Here is an 18,688-nt window from a genome sequence, read left to right as displayed (position 1 = left end):
CAGATGCCACCAGGATGCTGGCCAGGCTTCCCTGGATTGAAGACCCCACCAATATGTCCTGGAACTCAGCTTCCCCAGAGACACACCCTACTAGGGAAAGAGAGAGGCAGACTGGGAGTATGGACCGACCAGTCATCGCCCATGTTCAGCGGGGAAGCAATTACAGAAGCCAGACCTTCTACCTTCTGCAACCCTCAATGACCCTGGGTCCATGCTCCCAGAGGGATAGAGAATGGGAAAGCTATCAGGGGAGGGGGTGGGATATGGAGATTGGGTGGTGGGAATTGTGTGGAGTTGTACCCCTCCTACCCTATGGTTTTGTTAATTAATCCTTTCTTAAATAAAAAAAAGAAAATAAGAAATATTAGAAACATTAATGAGAGTGATAACTTGACCAGGAAATAGGTTAATACAGAGGACAGGAAATATTACATATGCATATAATGCCTATTTGGAAGAAAAACTGATATCTATTCAAACAGAAAAAATAACATGGATAGCATTTAATATGTTATATAAATGTGTTAAATTTAAATTGGGAGACATTTAAATTAGGAAGGCATATGACTGAATTGCCATTATCCCCTAGATATGTGTATACATCTAATGCAATCCAAATAATAATTCTAACAACAGTAGTTGGGGGGTTGTTTTTGTGGGGATGAACTAAAGAAACTGACTTTAAAGTTCATTCATAAAAATTAAAACAAGAACACACATTTCTTTTTTCAAAAAATTGGAATAAATTGCATTTTATTCCTAATTGTATTTTATTGTTGTCTTACAGTAGCATCTCTGATCTGAGCCTACTTTTTTTTTTTAGATATAAGGAGAGGAACAGAAGTAGAAAGATCAAGTGACAAATACTACAACACCAAATTTCCTCCTATGCAAATAGGCCCAGGCTCACACTTCTAAAAGCTTCTAAAAGTATCAAATGGGCCAGCAAAATAGGTTCTTTGGATAATGTGCAACTTTACCAAGTAAAAATTCCAGTCCCCATAAAATTGAAGCTTCAGTGCTGTGTTCTCCTTCATTCTCTACCTATATGCCTCTCTGTATCTAGAGAGAAAGAGAGAGGAGAGGAGAGAGAGGAGAGAGAGAGAGAACACAAATCATATTTATGGGAGCTACTAATATGAACTACTGTACCAAGGTCCATGATTACAGATACATGATTTTATGAGATAGCACCTAGGGATGTCATCTTGAAGTAGGTTGTGCTTGCATTTTCTGAGATCTGCCTCAGTGAAATCCTCTTTATGTCTTTCCATATTTATATGATTGGATTTTTTTCATGCATTTTGTGCTTGGGGTTTTCAATACCTCTAATTTTAATCAAAGGAAAAGATTGCTTATTTGCTCTGTTTCTTTAGAGATATTTTCTGAGAGTGGAAAGAGTAAACATTTCATCACAACATTTTAAAACATCAAAACTTGTTTTGTTACTTTTGATTGTATAACTGAAGACACATTACATGGGAAACAAACACCCAGAAATACAGTTGGCTGGGAACTGGAAAAAATGACAAACTGGTGCAATACAAGGAAAACAGGTACAATATTTTCAGAGGTTGTTGGTAAGGTTTTGGTTTCTCTGATTCTACTATTTACTATTCATAACCTCTTCTTCTCCTCTCCTCCTTCCTTTCCTCCTCTCTCTCTCTTTTAAACCAGATTTTATTTAGTTTTTACCTAAAGCAAATTCCTTGTTGCCTTTATGTATCCCTTCTATTAGACTGTCCTTAATATGCTAACTTAAACTTTATGTTCTACTTTTGTAACAAAATCTAATGATATTCAGTATTACTGTCATTTGTTATGTGCTGTTTGTTGGTAAGACAACAAATATATGTAGGGTGATCAAAACTTTTATGGAGACAGTGTCAATTATGGAGGTTTTCCTGGGATGCTAGTACTCACTTGCATTGCCAAAGGTATTCTTGTTTTAAGAATAAATTATTGGTCAATTCTATGTCATAGCCCCTGACATTATTTTACATTAAGTAAATAAAGAAGTTATGATCTTTGGTGAAATAGTATCAGCCATTAAAACAGGTGATAAAGCCATTTTCAACATGAGCGGAACTTGAAGTGATTATGCTAAGTCAAATCAGAAAGTTTGATTTGCTTATACGAGAGATACAGTTGTCCAAGCAAACAATTGAACACAGGGGTACAGTGAGTGGTAGAGCCATTTAACTGCAATTGAACAAATCACATTAACAATTCCTTGATTATACAAAAAAAAATATGATTACTACTAGATGGGGAAGGAAAGGGATGTTGGAAGGAAGCATAGTAATGATAATGGGAAGGGAATTAGAACTTCCCTGGTGGATTAGTTAACAGATATATATATATGGAATTCATAATTATAATTCAATGATAAGTTAAAAAATTACAAATCGGGAGTCGAGTGGTAGCGCAGGTTCAGCACACATGGTGCAAAGCACAAGGACCGGCATAAGGATCCCGGTTCAAGCCCTCGGCTCCCCACCTGCAGGGGAGTCCCTTCACAGGTAGTGAAGCAGGTCTGCAGGTGTCTATCTTTGTCTCTCCCCCTCTGTCTTCTCCTCCTCTCTCCATTTCTCTCTGTCCTATCCAACAATGACGACAACAAAAATAACTACAACAATAAAACAACTAGGGCAAGAAAAGGGAATAAATAAATAAATATTAAAATTTACAAATGGATTCCTTTAAAACCTACAGACAAAAGTAAAGACATGATTCTCACATTTGAATAAGTTGTTTCTTCTACCTATCTTATTATCAACACTTTAAGTCCACTTAGAAAACAGAGGCAGTAGTTAATAGTTGTTACTGTTAAAAAATCTTAAGGTTGGTATATTTCACATGCTGATATATATCATTATATCATTACTCTTCATTTTGTTTTCATCTTTTTCCCTTGTTGAGTGAGCTTCATAGTAGATATGTGAGATTTTTGGGTAGTAATCTCTTAGAGTTTGAATTTTTTTAAAAAAAGTATTTAAATTTTATTTTTATGTGATAGGACAGAAAGAAATTGATATGGTAGGGGGATAGAGAGGGAGAAATAGAGAGACATCTGCAGCACAACTGCACTGCTTGTGACATCTCCCCCCTGCAGCTATGGTCTTGTGGCTTGAACCTGAGTATTTATGTATAGTAACATGTACACATAACCAGCCTCCAAGTTTTGTCATTCCTAAGGCTTCACCACTCCTGGTCAACTGTTTCAATTAGGGATAGAAACATAGGACATGGAGGAGAGAAGGACAGACAGCACAGCACCAGAACTTCCCTCAGTACGGTGAGGGTCAGGTGTGAAACTATTCTAGGCAAAGCAGACACCCTTCCAGGGGAATGACCTTGTAAGTACAAAAGTCCAAACTCGGGCCCAAGGAAAGTTCCTTAGAAGAAATGTTGGGAGGCCAGATGGTGACACACCTAGTTAAGTGCACACATTACATTGTGCAAGCCCCTGGTCCCCATCTGCAGGGAGAAAGCTTCACAAGTAGTGTCTCTCTTTCTCTGTCCCCCTTTCCTCTCAATTTCTGGCTGTCTCTATCCAGTAAATAAAAACAGTAATTTTTTTTAAAGTCCACACTCTTAGGTTTTGTATGTATGAAAAAAATACTACATATATCCATTCAATGGAGGATCCAAAATGGTCATGAGACAGGTCTCCTGTTTCTTGCTGTCAGGAAAACATTATCTGAACTGTAGCACAGTTTGGACAAGAGCAAGTAGAAAACAAACCTATATATACCTGGCACACACACAAAAAATCTACACAGAGAAGTGATTCATCTGAAAAGCAGATTGAAGGTAAAGATAAACACAAAGCCCTGTATCAGTGACTTATCTGAGCTTAAGGAAATCCCTCCCAACCAGTCATTCCCACCCAATGACTATGCTATATCAGGGAATAAAAGTTTATACTAGTATAGTAACGGCAGACTAGCTGAACTCACCCTTTATAACTAACCAGTAAACATCTCTTGCCATGCTCTTTCCTTTATGAACTGTCTCTACGTTTAGTTGTAACACCTCAAAGAAATGATGTTCTCAGTGCATACATTTGAAGATCTCTCTTATCCTCCTTTACTTAACATAATTCTACTCATCTCTCAATATTTATTTCATTGAACTTTCTGTGTAGTACATTACAACAGATAATAAAAGGGCAATTGCTGCTCTTTTTCTTCCTTTTTTTTTAACCCGAGCACTGCTCAGCTCTGGCTTTTGCATCTAACCTCTTTCAGATTTCTCAAATACTAATAAATTGGTATTCATAGGTGAGAAATACTTTAGCCCTTAAAACTTCAAAATTTGATTTTATCTTTTTAAAAATATTTATTTCCTCTTGCTGCATTTTTATTGTTGTAGTTATTGATGCTGTGGTTGTTAGGACAGAGAGAAATGGAGAGAGGAGGGGAAGACAGAGAGGGCGAGAGAAAGACACCTATAGACCTGCTTCACCGCCTGTGAAGCGACTCCCCTGCAGGTGGGGAGCCGGGGGCTGGAACCAGAATCCTACCACCTGGTTCTTGCGCTTTGCACCACGTGTGCTTAACCCACTGCGCTACTGCCCAACTCCCACTTATTTTATCTTTAAGAAGAAACATTCATCAGGGAAGGTTATATAGCTCATGCACTAGGGTGTCTGCATTGCCATACTTGCCTCAGGTGGGAGAGACAGCCTCACATGGGAATTGCTATGGCAAGAGAGAGAACTTTTTAGGTTTTGTTTTTTCTTTCTATTCATCTCTGTCTGAATGAAAAAGTGGCCAAAGTGGTAAATCTTCCATGTGTGAGGCTCCAGTTGCAGAAAGAAAGACATCAGATACTTGATGACTAACATCTACTAAGGCTGAAATCAGAAATGAAAACCATGATCCTCAAATGTAGACTGGCCCCAACCCCCACATATATACAATGGGTAGAATTGGAAATAAATAAAAAAAAACAGGCACACAATTATTTTATTACTCATTTAATTTTCATATAAATTAACATCCTAGAAAAAATTGAAATAGAAACACTAAATATAGTATTGCACATAGCGATCTTTGTTAAATGCCCTATTTTTTCAATGAAGAATAGTAATATACACTTTGGAAGGATTACAGGGACAGGAAGACTCTAAAACAACAAAAATTCCTGTTTCTATATACTTTAACGTTCAACTAAAAAGAAACTATACTTTACATAAATATAAATGCAGTTATAATTCAAAATGTTGTTTTTTAAGTTGCTTTGATAATGGGTTTGCAATAAATTCTCTCTCTTATCCCTAAGAAATATCATGAAAAGAGTTTAAAATGTTACTGTTAGACAAAGTCATCACAATGTATCATTAACTGATTTGAAGTACTCTTAGGAAGAGTGGGAGGTTTACTGTTCCCCATTCAAAGTAAAATAAAATTCTTTCCTAGAATCCTTCAGATAACAAAAATATACATTTTCCATATTTTAATCACCCACCACAGCACATTAAGACAGCCCAAATTTTGTCAAAATATTCAGGCAAATATGTTGAATGAACAGGTTCTAGGTAGATGCCAATACATCCAAAATATAACATATTTAGGGTCAACATTCTGCCATATTTGCTGATCTTAAAAGTGTCTTTTATTAAGTTTCTTAAAAAAACATTGAGCCATATTTTCTTTCTGAAAGACAAGGCCAAAAATATGAACACACTTTCAGTTTGTACCTTTCCTATAGATTATCTTTTTGAAGGATCTCAAAGGATACACCCTGACAATAGTCCTCATTAAACTACCAATTCTGACCTTTGCCAATATTAAGTGATTCATAGGGAAAGGCTTTCTTTTTACATATATATATATATTCTTTTCTATTCATTATCTGGTTTGAACAAAAAAAGGGAAAAAATGAGATAATATGCTAACCAAGAGCTGGGAAAGCATAGGTTCTGATGTAAAATGATCCTTAAATTTGAAAATAGAAAATGTATGCATAGATGTGAAATTTATATAAACAACTCAGGACAAATAACAATTCACCCCAATAGCTAACTGCAGTGGTGTAGAGTATTGGTTGTCAGTAGAAAGAAAAGTCTTTTGCAGTGACAAGGAATATTCTAACAAAAGTAATTGTTAAGATTAATGCCTAGCATGTTCAGAATTAATGCAGATACTGCCTCTTATACATGCTGTGTTGGTCTATCAGTATAGTACCATAAACTTTTACAAAAAGAAAACATGTCAAATTCTCCACTGGGCTACTGTGTTTTGTATTTTTATATGAATGTACAGTAAAGGTTGACAATCAGTGAACTGCCTAGAAAACACAAAGATTACACAAGAGTCAAGAAGAAAAATCATCAAATGATGTAGTTTTCTCCCCTCCTTCAGGTCAGCTGAATTGTGTGGAAGTTGTTGCAATGACACCTTTCATTCTGCCTTTAATTCTTCAGGTTTTCATGCTTATTTTTGCTTTCTGACAGGAAATACATGAAAGAACAGTTACTATTAGAAGCAATGTAAAAATGGATGGGGTTTAGAAAAAAACATTATTTTTATTTAGATCAAATTCTCCAGGATAAAGGTTAAAAAATCCATGAGTTAATATGGCTGTGGAGATATTTCAGTGTGTTTGAGTATAGTACTTACATGCCCGAGGTAACAAAATTAAACCCTAGCACCACTATAAACCAGGGCTAAGTGGCACTCTGGTCCCTTTCTCATGAAAGTAAATATACAACTCTCTAAAAGATATGAGTAGAAACTATCTTTTAGAATTTTCATCTAGACACAAAACATTCCTGAGGCAAAAACACTTTTAGAAATATAGCTTCTAATCAATTTAAGAGAGTATGAACTTACCATTCTCATTCTTAATTATACACATAAATACATAAATATGAACAAAAAAACTGTTGCTTCATTTCATGGTTGATGTAAGTTAGGTCTTTTTATTCTTCCAATACCCTAAGGTAATTACCCACCCTCATTCAGTAACTTTGAGAATTCAGTTTAATCATTAAAACCACAAAATATAGAAAAATTATAACAAAGATATAATTCAATTTTGATACAGATAAACTGAAAGGACCAAGTACATTTTCAACACTTTTCTATAGAGGAATACTTAATAATAGGCCAATCTGGGTTATTTTAATGTTTTATTTTTAATTTACATTAATTTATATTTAGTTCAAAGTGCTTTCTTTTCCCTTTATCTTATAATTTCAGATAGAGATACCAGTGTAGTGAAATTTTCCTCAATACTGTAAGCACTTGTACGTGGTGAAGAAGTTCAAACCTAGCTATCTCCTTGGCCCAACTTTTGATTTAAGACAAAATTATTTGCTTATGTTGTGATCGCAAATAACAGTTCTTCAAAGCACTCAAAACACTGACAGTATCTCAAGAAAAACTCACCATTTTAACCAACTCATTCTTTTCCAAGATGTACCATTGGCATTTTATTTTAAAGGAAGAAGTGGAGCAACTTTGATTTAGCTTATTGAATTCAGGCTATTGGAGGACAGTTGTTAAGCAATCAATCCTGCAGAGCCATTCATGGCAATAAATCAGGACTGATCTAAGCAAAGGACAATACCACACCTGGTATTTCCCATTACACTCTAGATCCCAAATGCTAATCCATTATAATAGACACTCTGTTCAAATGCAGTCCTGTACAGTGACTGAGTGTAATGAACAAAATCGATTGACTTTGTAGATCCCATCAACACATATCCTCATATATAAATGTCTTTCCAAGATTCATTTGAATTAATTTTAAACTATGGTGATTCTTGGAGGAAAGAAACATGGGAACTTTGGTGGCCTTTGTGGTGAGTTGTAATCTGATAATATTTTAAATAAATACTAAATCAAATTTAAAAACTTTTAAAGAGGTTTGCTTTAATTATTATTTTTAATTTTTTTTCTTTTTGCCTCCAGGGTTGTTGCTGAGGCTCAGCCAGCACTATAAATCTACTGATCCTGGAGGCCATTTTTTTCCATTTTTTGGGATAAGACAGAGAGTAATTGAGAGAGGAGGGGGACTTAGAGGGAGAAGGAAAGATAGACACCTGCAAACCTGTTTCATCACCCTGCAGGTGAGAAGCCAGGATCCTTGTGCAGGTCCCTGTGCTTCATACTATAATGCATGCTATCTACTGCCTGCCCCCCCATTTTAATTATTCTTAGATTTATGCTTTATTCTCGTTCTAAATTCTGAGTATTTGGATTCCTGTAACCTTCTGGAGCTGACAAAAGGCATAAGGAAAAAGAGATTCTTTTAGAAGTTCATTATTCTATCTTAAGAGAAAACTAATTGTAATACCCTAAGAATTATATTTATTGTGTAGACAGTGTTTAAAAACCAAAGTAAATCACAAATTAAGTCATAAATATTAAAAACTTACAATTCCAGAGTCATGTCTTGGTTTAATTTTATATAGTGATTTTCCCTTCTTCTGTTTACATACTTCTTCAGCTTCCTTTACTCTAAATGGAGAAAAATTACATATATTTAATCAAAGAGATCACTGTAGTTCACTTTATGGTAGATGAACAAGCATCAACTTAGTAATTATTTGAACTGCTGAAAAAATATACACAGGAGTATTATCTGGCACAACTTAAAATCATAAAGTAGAAATGGATAAAAGCTTATACGGACAGTGCACATTCTTAGCTATGTGTACAGTTCAGAATCTGTTTCACTGGAAGAAGTGTTGGTACTACAGTTTCCCTCTTTCATAAATATAAAAGAAATATTTGAGAAAGTCAACATGAAGCAGTGAAGCCCTGAAGATGATACAAACAGTGCTGTTTGTAGAGGCTAAGTAATCTAGGAGTTCTTAAATCAGAATTAAAAATGTCAAATGGAACATTATGCCAAAATCAACATTTTATATATACAATTAATCTTGTATTAAAAGGGTGTTATATACAAAAAAGTAAAGAGAATCTCTTCACTTTCAGATGCAGTTACTAAGACTGGCTCTAAGACATAAATAGGAGTAGTTCTACCGTATAGATTAGAAGCATTAAATAATAATACAGTGTCATAAGAACTTTTAAGCTTATGGAAAATTATTCCAAATATTGAAATTTGAAAAAAAAGATTATGTCTTGCCCATGCATGAAACTCCCTTGAAATGAGTATCAGGACAGTTACTAAAGAAATGAGTATCAGGGAGTAGACAGCAGAATGGTTTGCAAGAGAAAGCCCCAGGCTCCATCCCTCCCCACTCCCCCACCAACCCACTACCCCACTACCATAAATCAGAATTGAGCAATGCTCTTGTAAAAAACAAAGAAACAAACAAATAACAACAACAACAACAACACACACATACACACTAACAAGAAATAAGCATCACATAAGGGAACTGAATATGTAATTAAAGTAGAAAGTGAACAATAAGAAATAGTAAATAAATTGTTTTCCTCCAGAGTTATCTCTGGGGCTTAGTGCTGGCACTACAAATTCTCTACTCCTAGAGGCCTTGGATAGAACAGAGAGAAATTGAGAGGGAGGTGGAGATAGGGAGAGAGAAAGATAGACACCTGCTTTACTGCTTGTGAAGCTTCCTGCTGCAGGTAGAGAGCTGGAGGCTTGAACCCAGATCCTTGAGTAGGTCCTTGCACTTAGTACTATATTCACTTAACCTGGTACACCACCGCCCTGCTCCCAGAAATAATATTTTAACACTATTAGAATTTATTTTTAAACACACCCTAGGAAAATAGAACTGTATTTGTGAGAGATAAAGGTGCTATTTAGAGATAAACTCTGCTTTGCTATTTAATACTGAGTAATATGCTGGTATTTGAGTATTTTGAAGTTCTTTATAAATTAAAAAAATACCTGAAGTTCAACACAATATTTTAATTATGCAAATATTACTATAAACTATAATCCAATTAATAAATAAGAGTAGTAAAGGGGGAGTCGGGCTGTAGCGCAGCGGGTTAAGCGCAGGTGGCGCAAAGCACAAGGACCGGCAATAAGGATCCCAGTTCGAACCCCGGCTCCCCACCTGCAGGGGAGTCGCTTCACAGGTGGTGAAGCAGGTCTGCAGGTGTCTATCTTTTTCTCCTCCTCTCTGTCTTCTCCTCCTCTCTCCATTTCTCTCTGTCCTATCCAACAACAATAAAACAACAAGGGCAACAAAAAGGAATAAATAAATAAAATAAATATTAAAAAAAAGAAAAAAAAGAGTAGTAAAGGAAAGAAATTAATTTATCAGGTCAAACTACATCTTATTATGTTATCACCTTGGTAATTAAAAGTAGATTGTTTCTGGAGAAATAAAAAACAACACAAGTTGTATTAACTTGAGAGTGGGTGGGAGGGATGGGTCACAGTCTTTTGGTGGTGGGAATGGTGTTTATGTACACGCCTAGCAAAATGTAGACATATAAATCAGTATTAATTAATATGTTAATTAATATGAGAGGGGGAAAATCAATTGTATGTCTCAAAGTTTTTCAAAACACAAACTGAATCTTTTTAATATATAAGCTGTGTATTTGATATGCGGACTCTCTCAAAAGCCTAGACCAAGTAGATTAGAAGCATCCAATAGCACAGCTATACACAAGATACTGGATACTGTACAGCAAACCATAACAAAAGGACTTTTCAAAGTTAACCCAATTACCAAATAATGTGATGATAACATTAACTATCGATTGTCTTTTTGAACCCTAAGACAGCAGGAACCTCACATCTCCACTATAGAGCCCCTACTTTCCCCAGTCCTGGAACCCTTGGATAGGGCCCACTTTCCCGTATGCCTCTCCCAATCCATACCAAATAATATTGCATCCGCCGATCACAACCTAACCAACGCAACGATTGCCACCTCAATATGCTTCACCTCAGACTGTGTCCAGAGACTTCACGTGTGGAATGACAACCCTTCAGCTTCATTACTCGGGTGAGACCTTTCCTTTTATAGTACACTCTAATTTCATCTCAGGTGGTTCACTTTCTAACAAAGTCCCATAACCTAGATATACACCAGTTTCTGTGAGGGAGAGCTTATGTTCACACGTATCCATAAACTACTGCAAAATATATACCTGAAAGCAGAAGTACAATAGAGTTTGCAGTGAGTACCTCCCTAATACTTCCTCTCCATTATTCCAAGCTTTGGGCCCATGATTGCTCAACAATTTGTTTGGCCTCGTATGTTAACTCTCTTTTCAGTCACCAGGTTCCAGATGCTACCAGGATGCTGGCCAGGCTTCCCTGGATTGAAGACCCCACCAAGGTGTCCTGGAGCTCAGCTTCCCCAGAGACACACCCTACTAGGGAAAGAGAGAGGCAGACTGGGAGTATGGACCGACCAGTCAACGCCCATGTTCAGCGGGGAAGCAATTACAGAAGCCAGACCTTCTACCTTCTGCAACCCTCAATGACCCTGGGTCCATGCTCCCAGAGGGATAGAGAATGGGAAAGCCATCAGGGGAGGGGGTGGGTTATGGAGATTGGGTGGTGGGAATTGTGTGGAGTTGTACCCCTCCTACCTTATGGTTTTGTTAATTAATCCTTTCTTAAATAAAAAAATAATAATAAAAAACAACACAAGTTGTATTAATTAAATATTTTTAATATAGATCATGAAACCTGGTAAAATAAATTAACTGTATTTCTTGAACTTACTGGTAAAAGATCTAAGGACAGAAATCATTTGTTACACAACTAACAAATCCCTGTTTTTGGACAATAAACCAAAACTAATAATATAGTTCAGCAGCTACAAGACTGATGTTATAGTTTACATTAAAGCATGACAAATAGGAATGATTTCTTCTGGACATAAAGTGCCTGCTGGGTTGATGTTGTTAGTAATATCAGAAAATGATGACAATTTTGAAGACATTTCATTGCTGACCACTTCTAATACTTTCTACTCTAACAATAAATTGTCTTTAATCCTTCTTCCAAACATTTGAAGACAAAAACATTTTCTGTATAAAAAAACAAGGATTTCAAGGTCACCATCTTCCTCTGAAATAGCTTCCAATAAATTTAAGTTAAAGTATTTGGACACAGAATTAAGGAAACTTCTTCGCTTTTTTTTTTTTTTACACACTTAGCCAAAGTCCAGTAGATCCCTTCTTAAATTCACTTGGAGTTCTCTAAAGCATTTCAGAGCAGAAAAAAAGCAATTAATAATTATTTAGATCACCAAAGTATTTTAATTTTCTTGCTCATTTATTTTGTTCTTAAAACACATTTTTGTAAGGATCACAGGAATCCCAATCTAACACAAACATACTTAATTTTATACAATAGCAAGCTGAGCATTATAGTGGAGAGGTCAGAAACTAAAAAGAATGTTGTTCAAGGAACTATCATGAGGAGCTGGGCAGTGGCGGAATAGTTGAGAGCAAGGACCTAGTTTCACTAACCTGGTCTGCACTTGTAAAGGAAGTAGCTTCACAAGTAGTAAAGTAGTGCTACAGCTCTCTCTCTCTCTTTTACCTCTCAATTTCTCCCCATTCTATCAAATAGAACAAATAATAAAGTTTTAAAAAGTCAAATGTGTAAAAATAAAAGGAACTGTCAGGCAATCTTTCCATTCATTTGACAGACATATACAGAACTGTATCTCTAGGTCAGGTAACAGTCTCAGGTATGTACATTTACACGTAAATTACATTGTACACTGCACACAACTACCTAGGCATGTAAGCCTATCTAAGTCCCAGAGGAGAAGGGCCCTGGGGCTGGTAGACAGGAATTAAGGAAGTTTCTTTGGAGTAGGTTAGAAGCTGAGCCTTATTTCAAAGATAAATTTTAATTTTTCATACTTCTCCTAGAAAAGGAAATGAAGGGACTGGGTGGTGGTGCACCTGGTTGAGCACACATGTTACAGTGCACAAGGACCCGGGTTCGAGCCCCCGGTCTCCACCTGCAAATGGAAAGCTTTGCAAGTGGTGAAGCAGGGCTGCAGGTGTCTCTCTTTCTCTCTCCCGCTCTATCTCCCCTACCCTGTTGATTTTTGGCTGTCTCTATCCAATAAATAAAGTTAATAAAAAAAGAAAAGGAAAGGAAGAAAAATACTATATACAGAATAATTTATTCAGACACCAAGCAGGAGTTGGTAAGAATGGCAAATACTTACCTCTAATCAACACTATTATAAGCCAGAATTCACACTGACTTAACTTTCAGTTTTTTAATACGTATGACTGAGGTGAAAATTATTCATCATGACCTAAACACTGCTAGATTTGCATAAATATGTGATTTGGGGAGTTTGAAAGATGAGGACCAGGATCTTGAGCAGTTACTACTGAAATTCAGGAACAGATGATTCATGGAGAATTTATTATAATTTTTAAGGTCCACTCTTCTATATTCTGCTTAGTTCCTCTGGGATTCATTTATAAGAAATACCCAAGAGATTCTAATGTAGTTCTAGTGCCTGGGAGCAACAATTTGAGAAACAGCATCTGGAGCCCAGGTAGCATCTCCAGTAGGAGGTTCAGCCTAGACAACTGTCCTGAGTCCCAAGAAAGTCCTATCTCCTCACTACTCTTATTTCATAAGGTAAATATGGGTATCGAAAGCCCCAAACTAAGGCTAGAGAGAGAGCTCACATGGTTAGGTCTGAGATTTAGCACCACATAGGAGATGATGATGGGATCTCTCTCCCTTTTTATAGCTAAATAAAAAGCAGCTGAAAATAGGGAAACTGCACATGTACAAGATCACAGCTTTACCAAAAAAGAAAAAGAAGTGAAAAAAAATTGAAGTTACAAAAACTTGCTCCACTTCTGTGATGTGTGAGTCTCACCTCACCTAAGCTTCCTAGTAAATGTTACTCATTTCTTCTTTTTAATTATCTTTATTTATTGAAGAGAGATAGAGATACACTAAGAGGGAAGAGAAGACAGAGAGGCAGAGTGACACCTGGAGCATTGCTTCACCACTCATAAAGCTTTCCTACTGCAGATTGAGTCTGGGTTCATGCACATGTAACATGTGCAGTTAACTCGGTACACCATCACCAGCCCTTACTCATTTCAAATACAAATTTCAGCAGAACTCTGACAATATAACAGTTTCCTCATACGTAGGAAGATAAAAGACTGTGTCCCTGGGGGTGAGATTTTAGAAATACGAGGAACAGTGAAGAAGAAACCAGGCTGCAGCAAGTCAGCTGTCAATATGGGAATCTCCCTGCTTGGATTCCCCAGCTAGGCTTTATTGGTGGAGATTTTCAGCGGCATGTTTATACCCAGTAAATAACTAAAGGTAGATGGACCATCATCATCCCCTCCTACCTCACTCCGCATTCAATGCTGTCTACAATTTTTTAGTCAGTGTAGGAAAATAATGTTCATCTCAGGGTTTATTGTTAACAATATTTATATACTTACCCCATACTACTCTCTTCCCTGATTCAGCTTTCTAGTCTTTTTTTTTTTTTCCCAATTATGACACCAACTCCCCAGACAATAACTTAGGCCACCTGCATATTAGATGTCAAGCTCAAGCAAAAACTAGTAGGGTCATGGGTCCCTTGGGATATACCTAAAATAGACCTACTAGCTTTTTCCAAAACGGAGACACCAAATCTTCATCTGCAATATTCCAGCCTTTAGGTTCATGATTAGTCAAAAATTTGTTCTGCTTTATGTTAACTCTTTTTCAGCCACCATATTCCAGATGCTATCATGATGCTAACCTGACTTCCCTGGGCAGACGACCCCACCAAGGTGTCCTGGAGCCCCCCTCTCCAGATCCCTACCCACTTGGGAAGGAGAGAGATAGACTGGGAGTATGGATCAAAGGGAGGGGATTGGATATGGAGTTCTGGTGGTGGGAATTTTATGGAATTGTACCCCTCTTATCCTATGGTATTGTAAATACTTCCATTTTATAAATAGGTAAATAAGTAAATTAAAAACTACAGTAACTAGTATAGCCACAGGACCTTTGGAATATAACTAAAATATGCCTCCTAGCTATCTACAAAATGGAGTACACCCCAACTCTTCATCTGCACTATTCCAGCCTTTAGGTTTATGATTGATCAACAATTTGTTTGGCTTTGTATGCTAACTCTCTTTTCAGTCACCAGGTTCCAGATGCTAGCAAGATGCCCAACAGACTTCCCTGGACAGACCACACCACCAATGTGTCCCGGAGCTCTGCTTTTCCAGAGCCCCACCCCACTAGGGAAAGAGAGAGGCAGGGTGGGAGTATGGATTGACCTGTCAATGCCCATGTTCAGCGGGGAAGCAATTACAGAAGCCATACCTTCCACCTTCTGCATCCCGTAATGACCCTGGGTCCATATTCCTAGAGGGTTAAAGAATAGGAAAGCTATCAGGGGAGGGGATGGGATACGGAGTTCTGGTGGTGGGAACTGTGTTGAGTTGTGGAGTTGTACCCCTCTTATCCTATGGCTTTGTCAATGTTTCCTTTTTATAAATAAAAAATAGGGGGGCAGAGCCAAGATGGCGGACTGAGAAGTAGCTTCTGGTCTGAGTTCTGACAACAGCTGCTGGAAACTGTACGATTTTTTGCCTTCAGTAGGACAGTGAATTCGGGGTCCTAGCTGTGACACCAAGGGAATTAATATAGCCCAGTTTGGGTTAGAATATAGAGGAAAAAGAAAGGAAAATTTTTTTTATTATTCCCAAAGCGCACCCCTGCCCTCTCCCCCATAACAGACCCTAGGTGCCAGAAAGCTACTCCTAGCAGGCTTCCCTGCTGAGCTTCTTTCTTTACCAAGATTCCTAGCTCAACAGGGGTTCCATTCCAAGTCTATTTCTTTCTGAAACCCTTGGCCCTCTTTCTCTCTAAATGATCAATTGGATCTACAAAAGGGAAAGACTGTCCTGAGGTGTTTTTTTTTTGTTTTGTTTTGTTTTATTTTCTTAACAATCAGCTGCCTCTGCTCAGGCAGCTTGAGGCAATCTGGGACAGGGTTTTTTACCCTGCTCTATTTTATTATTAATATTATATATAGGTATATCTCTTTCACCCCCTCCTTTAGGTTGACCAGAATTAACTCTTAATGTATTTTCTAATGCTAGGGAAGTGGACATCTTATCCATTGTGAGAGGAACTTATTTCACTACTCCTACATCCTCTACCCACTCTCACCTTCTCCCTCCTCCTAGCTAATTAAAAATAAAATAAAAAATAATTAATTAATTAACTTTCCTTTCACTGCTCCTTTATTAAGTTCTTTTTCTTATCTTTTTTTTCTTTTCTCTCTCATTTTTCTTCCTTTTTTTCCCTTGTCTTCCTTTCTTCCTTCCTCCTTCATCGGCTTTCTGAATTCACTTATACTCGTTTGTGAATAATTTTGGGGAAGAATCTGACTCAGAGTGGACTCTCTATGTGTGTATCTCTGCTCTACTTCCCTTTCTTCTCTTGCTACCCCTAGAATATACAGTGGATAGTAGATTTGCATAATTGTCTATTCTTGCTATCCATTTTTTTCTTCCTCTTTCTTCTTCACTTGGACTTGGTTGCTATTTTTTAACTGACTGGAGACACTGTTTGGCAAACTGGTAGTGATTAAACTGCTTTAATCCTTGCTTCAGTTGCTATTGTAATTCCTGAGGTTGGTGATTGCATTTGTCATAAAGGTATTTAGTACAGTGTTGCTTGTACTGAAAACACAACAACTGAGGAACAACAGAACATAAAAATAAGAAACATATTAATAAAAAAATGGGTAGATCAAGAGCAAATAAAACTGATACTACAATGAATGAAGACAAGAGCCCAGAAGAAACTACAAATCAGCCAGAAGTAACCATAGATAAGAAAAGTATGCAAGCAATAATAAACTTATTAATCACATAAATGAAAACAACTTTGGAGGAAAGGAATGGCAGTATTAGGGAAACAACAGATGAGACCTCAAAGGAAAATACTGATTATCTTGAGGCAATTAGAGAACTGAAAGCTGATATAGCTATAATGAAGAAAGAAGCTGAGGCAAGGTAAAGCAGACTAACAGAAGCAGAAAACAGAATTAGTCAGACAGAGGATGAGTTAGAGAAAACTAAGAAAGAGGTGAAAGAGCTCAAAAAGAGATTGAGAGACACTGAAAATAACAACAGAGACATATAGGATGATCTCAAAAGAAGTAACATTCATATAATTGGCCTGCCAGAGGAAGAAAGAGAGGAAGAGTAAGGAAACAATCTAGAGGAAAGTATAAAAGAAAACTTCCCAGCCCTGAATAACAGAAAGGACATTAAGATTCAAGAGGCCCAGAGAGTTTCAAACAGAATCAACCCAGACCTGAAGACACCAAGACACATCATAGTCACAATTGGAAGAAGTAAGGATAAAGAAAGGATCACAAAGCCTGCAAGAGGAAAAACAAAAAGTCACATACAGGGGAAAACCCTTAAGACTATCAGCAGACTCCTCCACTCAAACTCTAAAAGCCAGAAGAGAATAGTAAGGTATCTATGGAGCCCTGAATGAAAAAGGGTTTCAACCAAGGGTAATATATCCTGCTAGACTTTCATTCAAACTAGATGGAGGGATCAAAACTTTCTTAGACAAAAAACAGATAAAGGAAGCAACCATCACCAAACCGTCCCTGAAAGAGGTTCTAAAAGACCTCTTATAAACAAGAACTTCACTATAATACTTGCCATATATCAGAGCAAATAAAAATTCATTGAACAATGGCACTACAATACATTAGATCCATAATATCAATAAATGTCAATAGCTTAAACTCACCTATCAAAAGGCACAGAGTGGGAGGATGGATCAGAAAACACAACCAAACCATATGTTGCTTGCAAGAATCCCATCTGACACAACAAGATAAACACAGACTTAAAATGAAAGGATGGAAAACTATCATACAAACTAATGGACCACAAAAAAAAAAAAAAAGCTGAAACAGCCATTCTCATCTCTGACACAATAGATTTTAAATTAAATAAAGTAATAAAAGATAGGCAAGGACATTACATAATGATTAGAGGATCAATCAGCCAAGAAGACTTAACAATTATTAATATCTACGCACCCAATGAAGGACCATCTAAATACATCAAGAACCTACTGAAAGAACTTCAAAAATACATCAATAGTAATACAATAATAGTGGGAGACTTTAATACCCCACTCTCACACTTAGAAAGATCAACAAAGCAGAGAATCAACAAAGAAACAAGAGAATTAAATGAAGAGATGGTCAGACTAGACCTCCTGGACATCTTCAGAGCCCTTCACCCCAAAAAACTGAAATACACATTCTTCTCAAATCCACACAACACATACTCAAGGATAGATCACATGTTAGGCCACAAAAACAGCATCAATAAATTCAAGAGCATTGAAATCATCCCAAGTATCTTCTCAGATTACAGTGGAGTAAAACTAACATTTAACAACAAACATAAAACTATTAAAAGTCACATAATTTGGAAACTAAACAACATACTCCTTAACAACAACTGGGTCAGAGACTCACTCAAGCAAGAAATTCAAATGTTCCTGGAAACAAATGAAAATGAAGACACAACCTATCAAAATATTTGGGACACAGCTAAAGCAGTATTGAGAGGGAAACTCATAGCCATACAATCACATATGAAACAATAAGAAAAAGCTCAAATAAACGACCTTACTGCACACCTCAAGGACTTAGAGGAAGAGGAACAAAGGAACCCTAAAGCAACTAGAAGGACAGAAATCA

At 36.8% G+C, this 18,688-nt stretch overlaps 1 protein-coding gene across 1 annotated transcript in view; it reads right to left on the bottom strand.

Moving 5' to 3' along the window:
- Window positions 1-4,968: 4,968 nt before the first annotated feature.
- Window positions 4,969-18,688, bottom strand: part of FMN2 (formin 2) — a 357,233-nt gene continuing 343,513 nt past the window's right edge. Inside the window, exons 17-18 of the mRNA XM_060192033.1 lie at window positions 8,396-8,477; window positions 4,969-6,456 (exon numbers count right to left, since the gene is read on the bottom strand). Coding sequence (XP_060048016.1) covers window positions 6,430-6,456; window positions 8,396-8,477 — 109 coding nt within the window. The 3' untranslated portion in view covers window positions 4,969-6,429. The remainder of the gene's footprint in view (window positions 6,457-8,395; window positions 8,478-18,688) is intronic.

This window comes from Erinaceus europaeus, chromosome 6 (assembly GCF_950295315.1).
Source record: "Erinaceus europaeus chromosome 6, mEriEur2.1, whole genome shotgun sequence".
NCBI classification, from domain to species: domain Eukaryota; kingdom Metazoa; phylum Chordata; class Mammalia; order Eulipotyphla; family Erinaceidae; genus Erinaceus; species Erinaceus europaeus.
The sequence above is the reverse complement of the archived record's forward strand: the minus strand, read 5'-3'. Positions and strand labels throughout refer to the sequence as shown.